This window comes from Panthera leo, chromosome D2 (assembly GCF_018350215.1).
Source record: "Panthera leo isolate Ple1 chromosome D2, P.leo_Ple1_pat1.1, whole genome shotgun sequence".
Taxonomy (NCBI): domain Eukaryota; kingdom Metazoa; phylum Chordata; class Mammalia; order Carnivora; family Felidae; genus Panthera; species Panthera leo.
The window spans coordinates 61,865,483-61,882,998 of NC_056689.1; the positions used below are offsets into that span (position 1 = coordinate 61,865,483).

Genomic DNA, 17,516 nt, shown 5'->3' on the forward strand with positions numbered 1-17,516 from the left:
AAAATTAGAGAACTAAGTGATACACTAAAAAAAAATAATATACGCATAATTGGTATCCCAGAGGGGGAAGAGAGAGGGAAAGGTGCTGAAGGGGTACTTGAACAAATTATAGCTGAGAACTTCCCTGAACTGGGGAAGGAAAAAGGCATTGAAATCCAAGAGGCACAGAGAACTCCCTTCAGACGTAACTTGAATCGATCTTCTGCACGACATATCATAGTGAAACTGGCAAAATACAAGGATAAAGAGAAAATTCTGAAAGCAGCAAGGGATAAACGTGCCCTCACATATAAAGGGAGACCTATAAGACTCGTGACTGATCTCTCCTTTGAAACTTGGCAGACCAGAAAGGCTTGGCACGATATCTACAGTGTGCTAAACAGAAAAAATATGCAGCCGAGAATCCTTTATCCAGCAAGTCTGTCATTTAGAATAGAAGGAGAGATAAAGGTCTTCCCAAACAAACAAAAACTGAAGGAATTTGTCACCACGAAACCAGCCCTACAAGAGATCCTAAGGGGGATCCTGTGAGACAAAGTACCAGAGACATCACTACAAGCATAAAACATACAGACATCACAATGACTCTAAACCCGTATCTTTCTATAATAACACTGAATGTAAATGGATTAAATGCGCCAACTAAAAGACATAGGGTATCAGAATGGATAAAAAAGCAAGACCCATCTATTTGCTGTCTACAAGAGACTCATTTTAGATCTGAGGACACCTTTAGATTGAGAGTGAGGGGATGGAGAACTATTTATCATGCTCCTGGAAGCCAAAAGAAAGCTGGAGTAGCCATACTTATATCAGACAAACTAGACTTTAAATTAAAGGCTGTAACAAGAGATGAAGAAGGGCATTATATAATAATCACAGGGTCTATCCACCAGGAAGAGCTAACTATTATAAATCTCTATGCACCAAATACCCGAGCCCCCAGATATATAAAACAATTACTCATAAACATAAGCAACCTTATTGATAAGAATGTGGTCATTGCAGGGGACTTTAACACCCCACTTACAGAAATGGATAGATCATCTAGACACACAGTCAATAAAGAAACAAGGGCCCTGAATGATACATTGGATCAGATGGACTTGACAGATATATTTAGAACTCTGCATCCCAAAGCAACAGAATATACTTTCTTCTCGAGTGCACATGGAACATTCTCCAAGATAGATCATATACTGGGTCACAAAACAGCCCTTCATAAGTTTACAAGAATTGAAATTATACCATGCATACTTTCAGACCACAATGCTATGAAGCTTGAAATCAACCACAGGAAAAAGTCTGGAAAACCTCCAAAAGCGTGGAGGTTAAAGAACACCCTACTAACGAATGAGTGGGTCAACCAGGCAATTAGAGAAGAAATTAAAATATACATGGAAACAAACGAAAATGAAAATACAACAATCCAAATGCTTTGGGATGCAGCGAAGGCAGTCCTGAGAGGAAAATACATTGCAATCCAGGCCTATCTCAAGAAACAAGAAAAATCCCAAATACAAAATCTAACAGCACACCTAAAGGAAATAGAAGCAGAACAGCAAAGGCAGCCTAAACCCAGCAGAAGAAGAGAAATCATAAAGATCAGAGCAGAAATAAACAATATAGAATCTAAAAAAACTGTAGAGCAGATCAACGAAACCAAGAGTTGGTTTTTTGAAAAAATAAACAAAATTGACAAACCTCTAGCCAGGCTTCTCAAAAAGAAAAGGGAGATGACCCAAATAGATAAAATCATGAATGAAAATGGAATGATTACAACCAATCCCTCAGAGATACAAACAATTATCAGGGAATACTATGAAAAATTATATGCCAGCAAATTGGACAACCTGGAAGAAATGGACAAATTTCTAAACACCCACACTCTTCCAAAACTCAATCAGGAGGAAATAGAAAGCTTGAACAGACCCATAACCAGCGAAGAAATTGAATCGGTTATCAAAAATCTCCCAACAAATAAGAGTCCAGGACCAGATGGCTTCCCAGGGGAGTTCTACCAGACATTTAAAGCAGAGATAATACCTATCCTTCTCAAGCTATTCCAAGAAATAGAAAGGGAAGGAAAACTTCCAGACTCATTCTATGAAGCCAGTATTACTTTGATTCCTAAACCAGACAGAGACCCAGTAAAAAAAGAGAACTACAGGCCAATATCCCTGATGAATATGGATGCAAAAATTCTTAATAAGATACTAGCAAATCGAATTCAACAGCATATAAAAAGAATTATTCACCATGATCAAGTGGGATTCATTCCTGGGATGCAGGGCTGGTTCAACATTCGCAAATCGATCAACGTGATACATCACATTAACAAAAAAAAAGAGAAGAACCATATGATCCTGTCAATCGATGCAGAAAAGGCCTTTGACAAAATCCAGCACCCTTTCTTAATAAAAACCCTTGAGAAAGTCGGGATAGAAGGAACATACTTAAAGATCATAAAGGCCATTTATGAAAAGCCCACAGCTAACATCATCCTCAACGGGGAAAAACTGAGAGCTTTTTCCCTGAGATCAGGAACACGACAGGGATGCCCACTGTCACCGCTCTTGTTTAACATAGTGCTGGAAGTTCTAGCATCAGCAATCAGACAACAAAAGGAAATCAAAGGCATCAAAATTGGCAAAGATGAAGTCAAGCTTTCGCTTTTTGCAGATGACATGATATTATACATGGAAAATCCGATAGACTCCACCAAAAGTCTGCTAGAACTGATACATGAATTCAGCAAAGTTGCAGGATACAAAATCAATGTGCAGAAATCAGTTGCATTCTTATACACTAACAATGAAGCAACAGAAAGACAAATGAAGAAACTGATCCCATTCACAATTGCACCAAGAAGCATAAAATACCTAGGAATAAATCTAACCAAAGATGTAAAAGATCTGTATGCTGAAAACTATAGAAAGCTTATGCAGGTAATTGAAGAAGATATAAAGAAATGGAAAGACATTCCCTGCTCATGGATTGGAAGAATAAATATTGTCAAAATGTCAATACTACCCAAAGCTATCTACACATTCAATGCAATCCCAATCAAAATTGCACCAGCATTCTTCTCGAAACTAGAACAAGCCATCCTAAAATTCATATGGAACCACAAAAGGCCCCGAATAGCCAAAGTAATTTTGAAGAAGAAGACCAAAGCAGGAGGCATCACAATCCCAGACTTTAGCCTCTACTACAAAGCTGTCATCATCAAGTCAGCATGGTATTGGCATAAAAACAGACACATAGACCAATGGAATAGAATAGAAACCCCAGAACTAGACCCACAAACGTATGGCCAACTCATCTTTGACAAAGCAGGAAAGAACATCCAATGGAAAAAAGACAGTCTCTTTAACAAATGGTGCTGGGAGAACTGGACAGCAACATGCAGAAGGTTGAAACTAGACCACTTTCTCACACCATTCACAAAAATAAACTCAAAATGGATAAAGGACCTGAATGTGAGACAGGAAACCATCAAAACCTTAGAGGAGAAAGCAGGAAAAGACCTCTCTGACCTCAGCCGTAGCAATCTCTTACTCGACACATCCCCAAAGGCAAGGGAATTAAAAGCAAAAGTGAATTACTGGGACCTTATGAAGATAAAAAGCTTCTGCACAGCAAAGGAAACAACCAACAAAACTAAAAGGCAACCAACGGAATGGGAAAAGATATTTGCAAATGACACATCGGACAAAGGGCTAGTATCCAAAATCTATAAAGAGCTCATCAAACTCCACACCCGAAAAACAAATAACCCAGTGAAGAAATGGGCAGAAAACATGAATAGACACTTCTCTAAAGAAGACATCCGGATGGCCAACAGGCACATGAAAAGATGTTCAACGTCACTCCTTATCAGGGAAATACAAATCAAAACCACACTCAGATATCACCTCACGCCAGTCAGAGTGGCCAAAATGAAGAAATCAGGAGACTATAGATGCTGGAGAGGATGTGGAGAAACAGGAACCCTCTTGCACTGTTGGTGGGAATGCAAATTGGTGCAGCCGCTCTGGAAAGCAGTGTGGAGGTTCCTCAGAAAATTAAAAATAGACCTACCCTATGACCCAGCAATAGCACTGCTAGGAATTTACCCAAGGGATACAGGAGTACTGATGCATAGGGGCACCTGTACCCCAATGTTTATAGCGGCACTCTCAACAATAGCCAAATTATGGAAAGAGCCTAAATGTCCATCAACTGATGAATGGATAAAGAAATTGTGGTTTATATACACAATGGAATACTACGTGGCAATGAGAAAAAATGAAATATGGCCTTTTGTAGCAACATGGATGGAACTGGAGAGTGTGATGCTAAGTGAAATAAGCCATACAGAGAAAGACAGATACCATATGGTTTCACTCTTATGTGGATCCTGAGAAACATAACAGAAACCCATGGGGGGGGAAGGAAAAAAAAAAAAAAAAAAAAAAAAAAGAGGCTAGAGTGGGAGAGAGCCAAAGCATAAGAGACTGTTAAAAACAGAACAAACTGAGGGTTGATGGGGGGTGGGAGGGAGGGCAGGGTGGGTGATGGGTATTGAGGAGGGCACCTTTTGGGATGAGCACTGGGTGTTGTATGGAAACCAATTTGACAGTAAATTTCATATATTAAAAAATAAAAAAATAAATAAAAAAATAAAAAATAAAACGTTAGCCAAGAAAAAAAAAAAACATCATTAAAGGATAGTGTATTTGAATAATTAATTAATAAATATATGTTTGCTTAAAAAAAAAAAAACAAAAACAAAAACAAAAACCAAATATTCCAGGGAAGAAATGGCCAAAAGACATGAATAGACACTTCTCCAAAGAAGACACCCAGATAGCTAACAGACACATGAAAAGATGCTCAATATCACTCATCAACAGGGAAACAGAAATCAAACCCACAACGAGATACCACCTCACACCTCTCAGAATGGCTAAAATTAACAGATGTTGGTGAGGATGTGGAGAAAGAACGCTTTTGTACTCCTGGTGGGAATGCACTCCAGTGCAGCCACTCTGGAAAACAGTATGGAGGTTCTTCAAAAAATTAAAAATAGAACTACCCTATGGCTCAGCAATTGCACTACTAGGTATCTATCCAAGGGATACAGTTGTGCTGATTCAAAGGGACACATGCACCCCAATGTTTACAGGAGCACTATCGAGAATAGCCAAAATATGGAAAGAGCCCAAATGTCCATTGAAGGATGAATGGATTAAGAAGATGTGGTATATATATAGATATACAATGGAATATTGCTTGGCAATAAAAAAGAATGAAATCTTACAATTTGTAACAACAAGGATGGAACTAGAGTGTATTATACTAAGTGGCATAAGTCAGTCAGAGAAAGACAAATATCATATGATTTCACTCGTGTGGAATTTAAGATATAAAACAGATGAACATAAGGGAAGGGAAGCAAAAATAATATAAAAACAGAGAGGGATACAAACCATAAGAGACTCTTAAAATCAGAGAACAAACTGAGGGTTGCTGGTGGGGTGTTGGGTGGGGATATGGGTTAAATGGGCAAGGGGCATTAAGGAGGGCACTTGTTGGGATGCGCACTGGGTGTTATATGTAAGTGATGAATCACTAAAGTCTATTCCTGAAGTCATTATTACACTAAATGATAACTAACTTGGATTTAAATTTTAAAAACAATAAAATAAAATAACTTGGACTCTGAAGTTCTTTTAAGTAGGCTTCATGTCCAGTGCAGAGCCCAATGTGGGGCTTGATTTCATGACCCTGAGATGAAGATGTGAGCTGAGATCAAGTGTTGGACGCTTGGGGTGCCTAGGTGTCTCAGTCGGTTAAGTGTCTGAATCTTGGTTTTGGCTCAGGTCATGATCTCATGGTTCCTGAATTTGAGCCCCATGTTGGGCTCTGTGCTAACAGTGTGGAGCCTACTTGGGATTCTCTCTCTCTCCCTCTCCCTCTGCCCCTACCCTGCTCATGCACTCTCTCTTTCTCTCAAAATAAATAAGCTTAAAAAAAAAAAAGAGTTAGACACTTAACCAACTGAGCCACCCAGGTGCCCCAATGGACTCCGAAGTCTTACTGCTTGTGTTCAGGTATTAGTTCCACAGTTTACCAGTTATGTGAATTTGGGAATTTTCCTTAACCTCTCAATGCTTACATTTTTTTCATCTTTCTCATGGAGATGAAAATGTATCTCTTTATAAAGTTGTTTTGAGGATTACATGAAATATACACATAGGGTGCAGCAGAATGCCCAGAGCATAGAACACTAGCTAGAAGGAACATGCACAAGACTTGGTAATTAACTATGGGATAAAGGAAAAGAAAGAATCAAAGAGGTCTCCAAGCAAGAGTAAAATAAGGAACAAACATCCATTTTCAAGTGTAAAACCATCACCAGTGGCTACATTTCTGGGAATAATGAAACAAAGTAGTTTCTTACCCCTTGATGTCGTATCTTCTATCTTATTAAGTATAGTCACCTTCAAGGTTTCTGCATTAACCATTAAAAGATGACCCTCTTCACAGCCAATGTATAGGTCATTTGTTGGAGTCCAGCAATGCATAGTTGGGTGAAGCAAAGGATATAGATCGTCTTTAGGCTTTAGGAAAAGATTAGAAACTTTGTGTTAACAACATTTATGGCTGTGGTACCAGGTGGCTCATTCAGTTAAGCGGCGGACTTGAGCTGAGGTCATGATCTAGCAGTCTGTGAGTCAGAGACCCTCATCTGGCTCTGTGCTGACAGCTCAGAGCCTAGAGCCTGGAGCCTGCTATGGATTCTGTGTCTCCCTCTCTCTCTGCCCCTCCCCCACTTGCACTCTGTCTCTCTTTCTCTCTCTCAAAAATAAATAAATATTAAAAAAAAGAGAGAGAGAGAGACAACATTCATGGCTTAAGAGCCAGAGAAATACCCAACAGAATAACTTCCAGAAAGAAACAAATGGACTTATATCCTTTCAATTCATTGGTCCTGTTTGCCAAGAGCTAAGTGAACTTACCATTCCTTGCTCCACTTATCATTCTGTATTTTAATCCACTAAGAATATATAAGATGGTCTTGCCAGCATATTTGGAGTTCTAGTGTCACAGGGTTTCATGAAAATTTTAAGTAATAACTCCTACACTGCTTCTTGGTAGACTTTTTTGCTATCTCGAATCTAAGAAAGACGTTGTCTAGCTAAAATCACCCTTTCTGAGGAAAACTTTTGTCATCATTTCACCCTCCTGATTCTGCAGGGGGCACAGATATGATTTTCCTCGAGTGGTTATGGAGAAGTTGACCCAGATCCTCTGGCATAGTTTTTAGGGGAAATGAAAAGAGGACACGTGCCTGATTTTGGTGGCCTAATTTGGTTCATGAAACATCCTATGTGATTTTGATACCATGAAAAACTCAAAGAGAAAGACACAACATCTACGGAATGTGCCTAAAAGAAAAGCTGGCTTTGGGAAGTAAGAACAATATGGACCAAGGATGTAAGGCAAACTTTTCCTGTAAAGGACCAGGTAGTGAATATTTTAGGCTTTGTGGACCACATAGGTCTCTGTCACATATCCCTTTTATTTTTTTTTAAACACCCCAATAAAAAATGCAAAAACCATTCTTAGCTTGGGGCCATATAAAAACTGGCCACAGTTTGTTGATCTCTGCCTTAGACGGTAATACCTCAGTAATATGGCCCCTGCAGCTTTAAATACTCATGTTCCACAGGGGACACGCTCTTCTGCCAGCACAGAGCAGGTCTCCTCATAAGTTAAGGCCTCCCTGCTTTCCTTCCTGGAGGTCAAGGCAGCTGTGGCAGCTATTTTGGGCATATGCCCCACAGCACTGATTAAAACTATGAATTCAGAATACATAACACAGGACTGCTTCCTTTCTAGTTAAACAAATCAAATATACTAGTTTACTTACTTAGTTATTACTGTCTGAGCTTTTGGTTATACTATAGCACTGTTTAGAATTGCATTAGCTAGAAAGTAATGTTTTTGTTATCTTTAGGATCCTTACACCCATTGGAACAGAAAAAAATTTTAATAAGCTATTGGCCAAATTAACGGAATTTTTGAATACCTTGAGACCTCCATGTTTATTTCATTCTTTCATTCACTTTTTAATTCATCTAAAAAATATTTATTAAACACTTACTACATTCCAGGTACTGTTCTAGGCACAGGGATGTAGCAGTGAACAAAACAGACACACACACACACACAAATCTCTGCCCTCATGGGGCTTATGTCCTGGTGAAGGGAAACAGAATAAAAATAAGCTAAGAAGTTAACCATATAGAATATTATATGTTGGCAAATGCTGTGGATAAACATAAAGCAGAAGTTGGAATAGGTTCTACAGTTGGGGAATACTGCAAACCTATTAAACAGTGATTTTTCCATTAGAAACTCCTCAATATATACAAGCTACCTTTCTAATAAATACTCAATTACTTGAACAATGTAGTATATACTGTTCTTTTAATTTAGGAATGATTTGTAGGTCCAAGGTAAAGCAGGTATACTGCTGTCAAAGTATTTCTACTAGATTCTCAACAGACATAAATTTGTTACATAACTTGTATTTAAACATTTATTGGATGTTGCTGATATACCAGGCATTGTGCCAAGTCCTAAGGGAGCCCTCTTCTCAACAGGATGATCACTTAGGTGAGGGAAGAAGTATTAACAAATATCAGAATCAGGAAACATGATAGGTTATAGCAGAGGAATGTTTAAATATCACGGGAGTGTTGATGAGAAAGCAATTGGTTCTTTTTGGTGGAGTGAACAAAGTATGGAGAAAGAGTTATCATTTGGAATGGACCTTGATGACTAAGGCAAAAATCCTACATAGCAGCAGTCACCATGATAATTTTTTAAAAGGATATATATTTTTTAATATAATTTATTGTCAAATTGGTTTCCATACCACACCCAGTGCTCATCCCAACAAGTGCCCTCCTCAATGCCCATCACCCATTTTCCCCTCTCCCCCAACCCCATCAAACCTGTTTGTTCTCAGTATCCAGGAGTCTCTTATGGCTTGCCTCCCTCCCTCTCTGTAACTTTTTTTTCTCCTTGCCCTCCCCCATGGTCTTCTATTAAGTTTCTCAAGATCCACATATGAGTGAAAACATATGGTATCTTTCTCTGACTGACTTATTTCACTTAGCATAATACCCTCCAGTTCCATCCACGTTGCTGCAAATGGTGGGCATGAAATAGATCAATCATTGACCAAAGTCAATATATCAGAGTATAAGCATATATAAATCAATCATTGACCAAAATCAATATATCAGGGTATAAGGATATATTGACTTTGGTCAATGATTGATCTATTTCATGCCCTCATAGCCTTGGATTGTTAAAAAATAAATACTGGATTAATAATCTGGCCACCCTATGGGCCAAAAAGGGGGGCAAAACCACTCAAAAGGATTAAACTGCTGCTGATTAGTGACACATTTGTGGTGTCTAATTGAGATTTGACTCCTAGGGAAGAGTCACTCACTGAATGCCATTATTTAATCACGATTATTTAAAAGTTTCTTGGGTTGTCTTGATGACATCTAACCTTAGGCTATATATTACAAAGGGACAGACTCTTACCTGGTATGGCAATGGGCTGAAAAACCTTTTAAAAACCCCACACATATCTAGTTCTCACATCAGTGAATCTATGGGTATGCAACGGAAAGTGAGGATTACAACTTGGAGTTTTCTGGCCTTAATATGTTAAACTAGTATTGTGTGTGGCTTTTCTTACTTTAAGATAAACCTGGGCTTGTCTTTCTATTACTCTCTTCATCAATAAATATGTTCTGTGCCATTGAAAAATGAATGTGATATTATATGGATTATGTGAGCAGAAGCAATAATTTTAAATTCTAAAAATTCTGAAATTTTAAAAGAAAATAGTGTTTAAAAATATTTGTTGATAATGCCACCCCATTGTTCAGCTCTCTGGAATCACAAATCAAAAATTTTGGTCACTTGAAGACCGAACATGAAAATTTTGAGTCTAACTCAATATTGCTTTAGAAAATGTAAGCATCTGGGGTGCCTGGGTGGCTCAGTCGGTTAAGCCTCTGACTTCGGCACAGGTCATGATCTCACGTTTTGTGGGTTCGAGCCCTGTGTCGGGCTCTGTGCTGACAGCTAAGGGCCTGGAGCCTGCTTCAGATTCTGTGTTTCCCTCTCTCTCTGCCCCTCCTCTGCTTGTGTGCTCTCTGTCTCTCTGAAAAATAAACATTAAAAAAAATGAAAAAAGAAAAAAGAAAATGTAAGCATCCAAATATGTTTCAGAATACTTGAGTTTATAAAAGGAATTCCTATTTACTTACTTCTATTGTTCTTAAGGTAGATGGAAAAAGAAAACTGGACACTTGAGATTAAATTCATTATCTTGGATCCAGTTTCTGCCCAGATAACATCTGCCTTTGATTTTCCCCCATGGTACTGCTAGATACTGTTTCTCATGCCTTAAATAGATTGTGTAATGTGAGGCAGGCCTATAATGTTGGCTACAAGAGACATAATGGTAGTATTTAATGTTTATAATTTTGCAAAAGTTCATAGCTTATCAATTTTTAAGACTCCTCTTATACAGATCAATTCATTACTGATTTCTTTGCCATTGGTTGATACCCAAGTCACAAGAAATGTCATTCAAACAAAGGAAAAGAATCAAGACATTTGAGATCTATTTTTGGTTATGCTTCCACTCATTGTATAGACATTAATCAATGTTTTAGCCATTTTTCTCACCTTACTTATCTATAAGATAAAAAAGTAAATATTGGAAAGCTTAATTTACAGTACAAATGTAAAGTACATGCTTTCTTAATATTCCCTGTGTGATTTTAAAATGTGGAACTTTAGGAGCACCTGGGTGGCTCAGTTTGTTAAATGTCCAACTCTTGATTTCAGCTCAGGTTATGATCTCATGGTTCGTGGGTTCAAGTACCATATTGGGCTCTGTGCTGAGAGTGCACAGCCTGCTTGGGATTCTCTCTCTCCCTCTCTCACTGCCCTTCCCCTGTGCACATGTGCACTCTCTCTCTCTCTCTCTCAAAAATAAATAAATAAAATAAAATAAATAAAAATGTCAAACTTTAGCATTAAAATTCTGTTTTCAGAAAAAAAAGGTTAAAATTCACTGAGTATAAAAGTCCTAGAAAACAAAGATGTCTGTTTATTATGAGCATTAAAAAAAATGGTGACTCCACATTTCAGTACTTAATGAAAGCATTTTATAGCATTTTTCAAATGATAAAGACAGATGCCTGAATTTTACATATTTTATGTAGGGTTCATCCTGCTGGTGCAAATGTGAAAGATGAGGGCTCCTACAGAATTTTACTGCAGAAGAGAAGATTCAAGATAGTTGAAAATGTGGGTTTCTAGGCATCAAATACTAAACGTAGAAACATTTTTTTCAAGTTGTAAACCCTGATGGTTCATCTATTTGTATTTACTTTGCTGCCCCACTGTGGCTGAGCGTGGTTGTATTTCTAAGGCTAGCATTTGTCCTCTTAAAAGGAATTGGTGGTTTTCAGTATTGAAAAAGTGAATAATTGTCATCCTTTAGAGGAAATACTAAGAGCATACACAACCTTTTCTCTTGGTGGAAATTTTTAACAAACTAATTACCATGTTGAATTATTTTTAACATCTATATCTCAGTTCTCTTTGGTGGACAAAAACATTTGGGAGCTTCATTTCCTTCATCCTTGGCTTGGAGTTTTAACACAATCATTAGGCTTAGCCTAACGGAGCTCCTCACCTTCATGCCAAAGGCCTTGAGTGAGCTCCCCGCCTACCTCTTGACCTACAACTGCAGATCCCCCTCATTTACTGTGCTGTAGCCACCACAAGTTTTCTTAGCTCTTCAAACACACTGATTTATTTTCTTCCCCCAGGGCCTTTGTACCTACAGTACCCTCTGACTGAACATTCTTGACCCTGTTTGTAGCACTGAGTCTCCTTGTCCTTCAGGTCTCAGTGTAAATGTCATCTCCCCAGTGGCCTTCCTTGACCAACATATGTTAATCTCTTCCTCACTTCCATCTCTTCCCCCATTTTTCCCATTATAATAATTATTACATTTTGCAATGATTTAATGTATCTCTTTATTCGTTGTTGTTGTTTTGTCTCCGATAGAATATAAGCTCCAAAGGGTCGGGATTATGCCTGGTTGGTCATCATGTGATCCCATTGCCTAAAACAGTGCCTGCTACATAGAAGAAGCTTGATATATATGTTGACTTGAATGAGTGTGTAGCTGTTAACAAACTCCCTTCAGAAACTTTCTTCCATGGCCTTGTTCTCTCTTGGCTTTGTCCTTACTTCTGTGATTATTCTTTCTCAGACTCTTCTACTAACTCTCAACTCTTAACAAATCGGTTTCCTCTCTGGCTGTCTTGCCTGGCACCATTTCTCTCCTTTCTATCATCCCTCCCCTGCTCCAGTCCTCCACTATTCCCTCTGTGGTAATGACTCTGGCTTCTGTGTTTCCAGCCCTGCCTTCTACACCCCAGCAACAGGTCTGATGGCCCAATTTCTACCTGGCACCTATATCTGGATGCCTTCCCAGCATCCCAAATTCAGTATGTCCAAAAATGAAATCAGGTCCCAGCTCTCTATTTCTATTATCAGTGTCATCATCCTCCCAGTCAACCAACCTCCCAGTCATCATCCTCCCAGAGACTTCATTTCTCATGGTCTCCAGGGCTAATCTGTATTAAAAACCCAGGATGATCTTCTCTCTATCCTGCATGTCTCATGAGATGGTTATGAGAATCAAATAGGCAAACAGGAAGAGGTGCCAGGTAATTACCCTGAAAGTTTCTGCCTCTTCTCCTACTAGCCCAGCAATGGCTGACAGTGGGAGCACCGGTCCATAGATAAGATCCTTGGGCAACGAGGTGGGGAAAATTACATCTGTTTCGTTATAAAATGACCCGTCTTCCATAGGTAGTTTTACTGACCTTTAGGAAAAAGAGAAATCAGAATAATCATTAACAAAAACTAGTCACTGATGGAGCAACTGCATTTTGGTGATAAACAAGGTGGGGAGGTAATGTAACTTGTAAAAAACAAACACGCAACCAAACCAGATAAACACCAAATAGTAGATTTAAAAATACATATCGTGGGGCGCCTAGGTGGCTCGGTCGGTTAAGCGTCCGACTTCAGCTCAGGTCATGATCTCACGGTCTGTGAGTTCGAGCCCCGCTTCGGGATCTGTGCTGACAGCTCAGAGCCTGGAGCCTGTTTCAGATTCTGTGTCTCCCTCTCCCTCTGCCCCTCCCCTGTTCATGCTCTGTCTCTGTCTCAAAAATAAATAAACGTTAAAAAAAAAAACAACATACCGCAAAAGGACAAGTAATGCAGTTATAAATTAAGCACACAGGGATTTTTGAAAATTTTCAAAGTTAATATCTAAAGCTGGGATTGTACAGGCAGGGGTCAGGCAGGCGATGCGTAGCCAGGTGGGGGACTGTGGCAAATGGGAAAGTGTGTTCCCTCCAAAAGGTGGTAGGTGCCACTCAGTTCTAGCCAAGAGGGTTTGTTGAGAATTGTGGTTCCAGAATTTTGAAAGACTATCATAATCTGGATATTTATGAGAAATCTCTCAAGTATTAAATGTTGGCAATCAATTCAAATAAAAATCAATGTGGGCCAAAATAAACGTACAGATCTTCCTTGATTTATGATGGGGTTATGTCCCAATAAAGCCATCATAAGTTGAAAATATCCTACCTAAGTCAAAATGAATTTCATACATCTAATCTACTGAACATCATAGTTTAGTCTACCTTCCCATAAATGTACTCAGAATACCTATATTAGCTAGGCAAACTACATTAGTTGCCAACCTACAGTTGGGCAAAATCATCTAACACAAAGCCATTTATTTATTCATTCATTCATTTATTTATGTTTATTTATTTATTTTGAGAGAGAGAGAGAGAGAGAGAGAGAGAGAGAGAGAGAGAGAGAGAGGCGGGGCAGAGAGAAGGAGAGACAGAATCCCAAGCAGACATCAGCACACAGCCCCATGCAGGGCTTGAACTCACGAACCCGTGAGATCACAACCTCAGCTGAGATCAAGAGTTGGATGTTTCACCAACTGTGCCACCCAGGCACCCCCACAAAGCCTATTTTATAATGAAGTGCTGAATATCTCAAGTAACTTCTTGAATATTATGATGAAGGTAAAAAACAGAATGGTTGTAAAGGTGCGGGATGGTGGTCAGCGCACAGGTTAGCTACCCTGTGATCACGTGGCTGACTATAAGCTGCAGCTGCCACTGCCTAGCATCGTGAGAGTTTTGTACCATGTATCTCCAGCCTGGGAAAAGAGCAAAATTCAAAATGTGAAGTATGGTTTCTATTGAATGTATATCACTTTGACAACATCCCAAAGTCAAAAAATCTTAAGTAGAACCATCCTAAGTCAAGGACCATCTGTACATGTAGGTTGTATTTAGCTACCTTTACAACCTCCAATATCAAGAATTCATTTTCAAATATACCATACATCTACTTTTAATCCATAATACAGCTATAAAACGGCATTTGAAGAATTCATGGCTTTATGCCTTAAATTTAAAACTTCCTTGGTTATGTTTTATGAATGATAAATAATTTTAAAAACGGATCATATAAAAACAGTACCTACTATTCAAATATAAGGCTTCAATGTTTTCTAATCCTGCTGGCTTTCGGAACCACGACAATCCACTCACTTTGCCTCTCACTTTAGCTACTTATAGAAAAGTCACAACTCAACATTCAGAACTAGAAGAGAATATTCAAGGCAAGCAAAAGGAGAGAATACTGGGACCAATTACTTGCCCACCTTGGCAAGGATTTGATAGAGACATTACCCATTTTATGAATGTCTCTGCCTTGAGACAGATTTGATTATTCGTTGGGTTCTTATAAAAGTGAAATTGAGACATAAAGGGTACAGAACAGAAAGAGGTGTCTTTTTTAGGATTCTCCATTTAGAAAACTTTACATTTTTCTTAAGGCGGCAATTTTTCAAAAATTGCAATTTCAAGGATGTATATACCCAGCATCAACTTAGTCTTTGACTTTGTGGAATACATTGAGAATAGTCAGTTCAGAGGCACCTTGAGTCTTTAAACTCCTTTAACAAAGGCACCATCATCATCAGCTATTTCCAGGACATTGGTCACAAATTTCTTTTTGACCCAGTTCTATTTAAGCAGGTAATTCCCATGACTCCACTATATGCAACTACCCTTTTGTTTGGAGGTTATGTGAATGAAGGTATAATCCATATGTTTTCCATATCTAAAAGTTTCTTATTTTTGAGATTCCAGTTGTACACTGGAGTACATAGGAGCAAAAGTAATAGGAGCAAAAACTCATAACCATCCTTTTTTTCATATAAATAGGCATGTTTTGAAATTGTAAAGGAAATCAAATTTTGGTAAATTAAATCATGTTGGAAAAGGCTCGAGGATGACTTGGTATTTAGAAGAAATTCATTGAGAAACCAGGTCATAGAGAATCCTTTCAAAATGCAAGTAATCACTCCAAGGGAATTACACATGTAGAAAGATGCTACAACTGAAGATGTTTAATATGTACATATAAAGCCAGTTAATTCATCAAACTGATGCAATCACATTACATGAATGCAAACTAAGACCACCACCTTGTTGTGTAACTAAGTCTCTTACTTTGCTTTTAAATAATGCTCCTGGTTGCTTTTTTCAACGGTCCACACAGTCAATGCACTTGGACTTGATAAGCACAGCTGGCGCCAGTTCATAGGGTTAAAAGTCATGCAGCTTACATCCACACCAGGTTGTGACTTCTTGCATAAAATGACACTTGATTCCCATTTCCTTAGAGAGAAATTGTGTTTGGTAAAAAAAAATAATTCATTTAACTTGACTTCTTGAGACCATTTATCTAATTACATATATTGAGTCTCAATATATGATATAATTTATTTAATGATATAATTTATTTAATCCATGATATTAATATCAAATTTATTAATAATTGTGCTATACCCTTCTAAGAAAGCAAAATAACTGTGTGTTTTAACAATATTACCCTGTCATGTGCTATCAAGGTTATTTTATCTTCCTTATTAAATTTGAATTTGGGGCACCTGGGTGGCTCAGTCGGTTAAGCATCTGACTTCGGCTCAGGTCATGATCTCGCGGTCCGTGAGTTCGAGCCCCGCATCAGGCTCTGTGCTGACAGCTCAGAGCCTGGAGCCTGTTTCTGATTCTGTGTCTCCCTGTCTCTCTGACCCTCCCCCGTTCATGCCGTCTCTCCCTGTCTCAAAAATAAATAAACGTTAAAAAAAAAATTAAAAAAAAAATAAATTTGAATTTAAATCATCCAAATCTAGAAAATGGAATATATCATCACACTTGCTGAAAAACAAGTATCTAAATCTCAACATACTATATACGAATACTCCAGATTGACCTATGTTCACTATACACATTGATACCAATTGATTATTTACTGACTTTTAAAAATCAGTACTTTAGAATATTTCATTCATTTACCCATTTGAGAGACTATCCTGAATCCCTACCATGGGCAAGGTCTTTTATTAGATGAAATGGGAGGAAAAATAAATGTGAGCTATCTCCTCCTCCAAGGAGCTAGCACTCCATTCAGGCTTCTGACTGGGAAATGGAATTAATATTTACTGAGCTCGCCTTGCCTTTTGGCACCCTTCTGCTCTCACTTCCTTCCACCTCCATCACAAGTGTTCTGTCCCTCATGTCAGCCATTCTCTTACTGGTATCACTGGTTCCCTGAATCTTTTGACTTTCTGCCTCAGATGCCTGGACCAACCATCAACCCTGGATGGATAGAACTGAAAGTCCAGGATGCTGGAGACATTGGAACAAAGATCAGAGGACTATGTGTGTCTGTGACATTATAAGTTCATGGTTAATGCCCCCACCCTTGGACTCTCAATAACCCTTGCATCCTGCTGTGTTTCTCTGGTCCATTCTCTCTCCCATTCTCTCAATAAGGGGAGAATATTTTTAATATTCTCCACTCTCCTAAAGTCTCCAACCTCTCCACCTCCTTCTTCCTTTCAGTGAAGAGATCCCATTAAGATAGAGGCTATCGCCTGGGAATTCTCCCCAAATTTCTGCTATCAGGATATGCATCATTCTTTCCTCCTCCTGTTACAGTGGAAGGCATGTACTTCCTCTGACCTAAGGCTATTTTCACCACCTGTGTGTGGGGTCTTTGCCTCCTTAGGAACATTAGTTTTTCCATTATTCATTCTCTTCTACATCTTCAGACTCTCCCTCTCTCCTGACTCTTTCCTGACAACACTTAAATGTTCATCTGCACCATCTTTTAAAAAGCCTTCCCTCAATCTCACCCTTACATGTCTTTCTGCCCTCCCCTGTGAGCCAAACTCCTGGAGTTGTTCTAAACTCTCTGCCTCTTCTTTCTCACTCCAGCTCTCTCTCATGTCTGGA

At 38.6% G+C, this 17,516-nt stretch overlaps 1 protein-coding gene across 2 annotated transcripts in view; it reads right to left on the bottom strand.

Moving 5' to 3' along the window:
* The window catches only part of CFAP43 (cilia and flagella associated protein 43), a 125,102-nt gene that overhangs the window by 97,570 nt on the left and 10,016 nt on the right, over window positions 1-17,516 (bottom strand). For both annotated transcript variants that reach the window (XM_042908543.1, XM_042908544.1), the window contains exons 4-6: window positions 15,726-15,893; window positions 12,845-12,995; window positions 6,449-6,608 (exon numbers count right to left, since the gene is read on the bottom strand). In XM_042908543.1, the coding sequence (XP_042764477.1) occupies window positions 6,449-6,608; window positions 12,845-12,995; window positions 15,726-15,893 (479 nt within the window). The remainder of the gene's footprint in view (window positions 1-6,448; window positions 6,609-12,844; window positions 12,996-15,725; window positions 15,894-17,516) is intronic.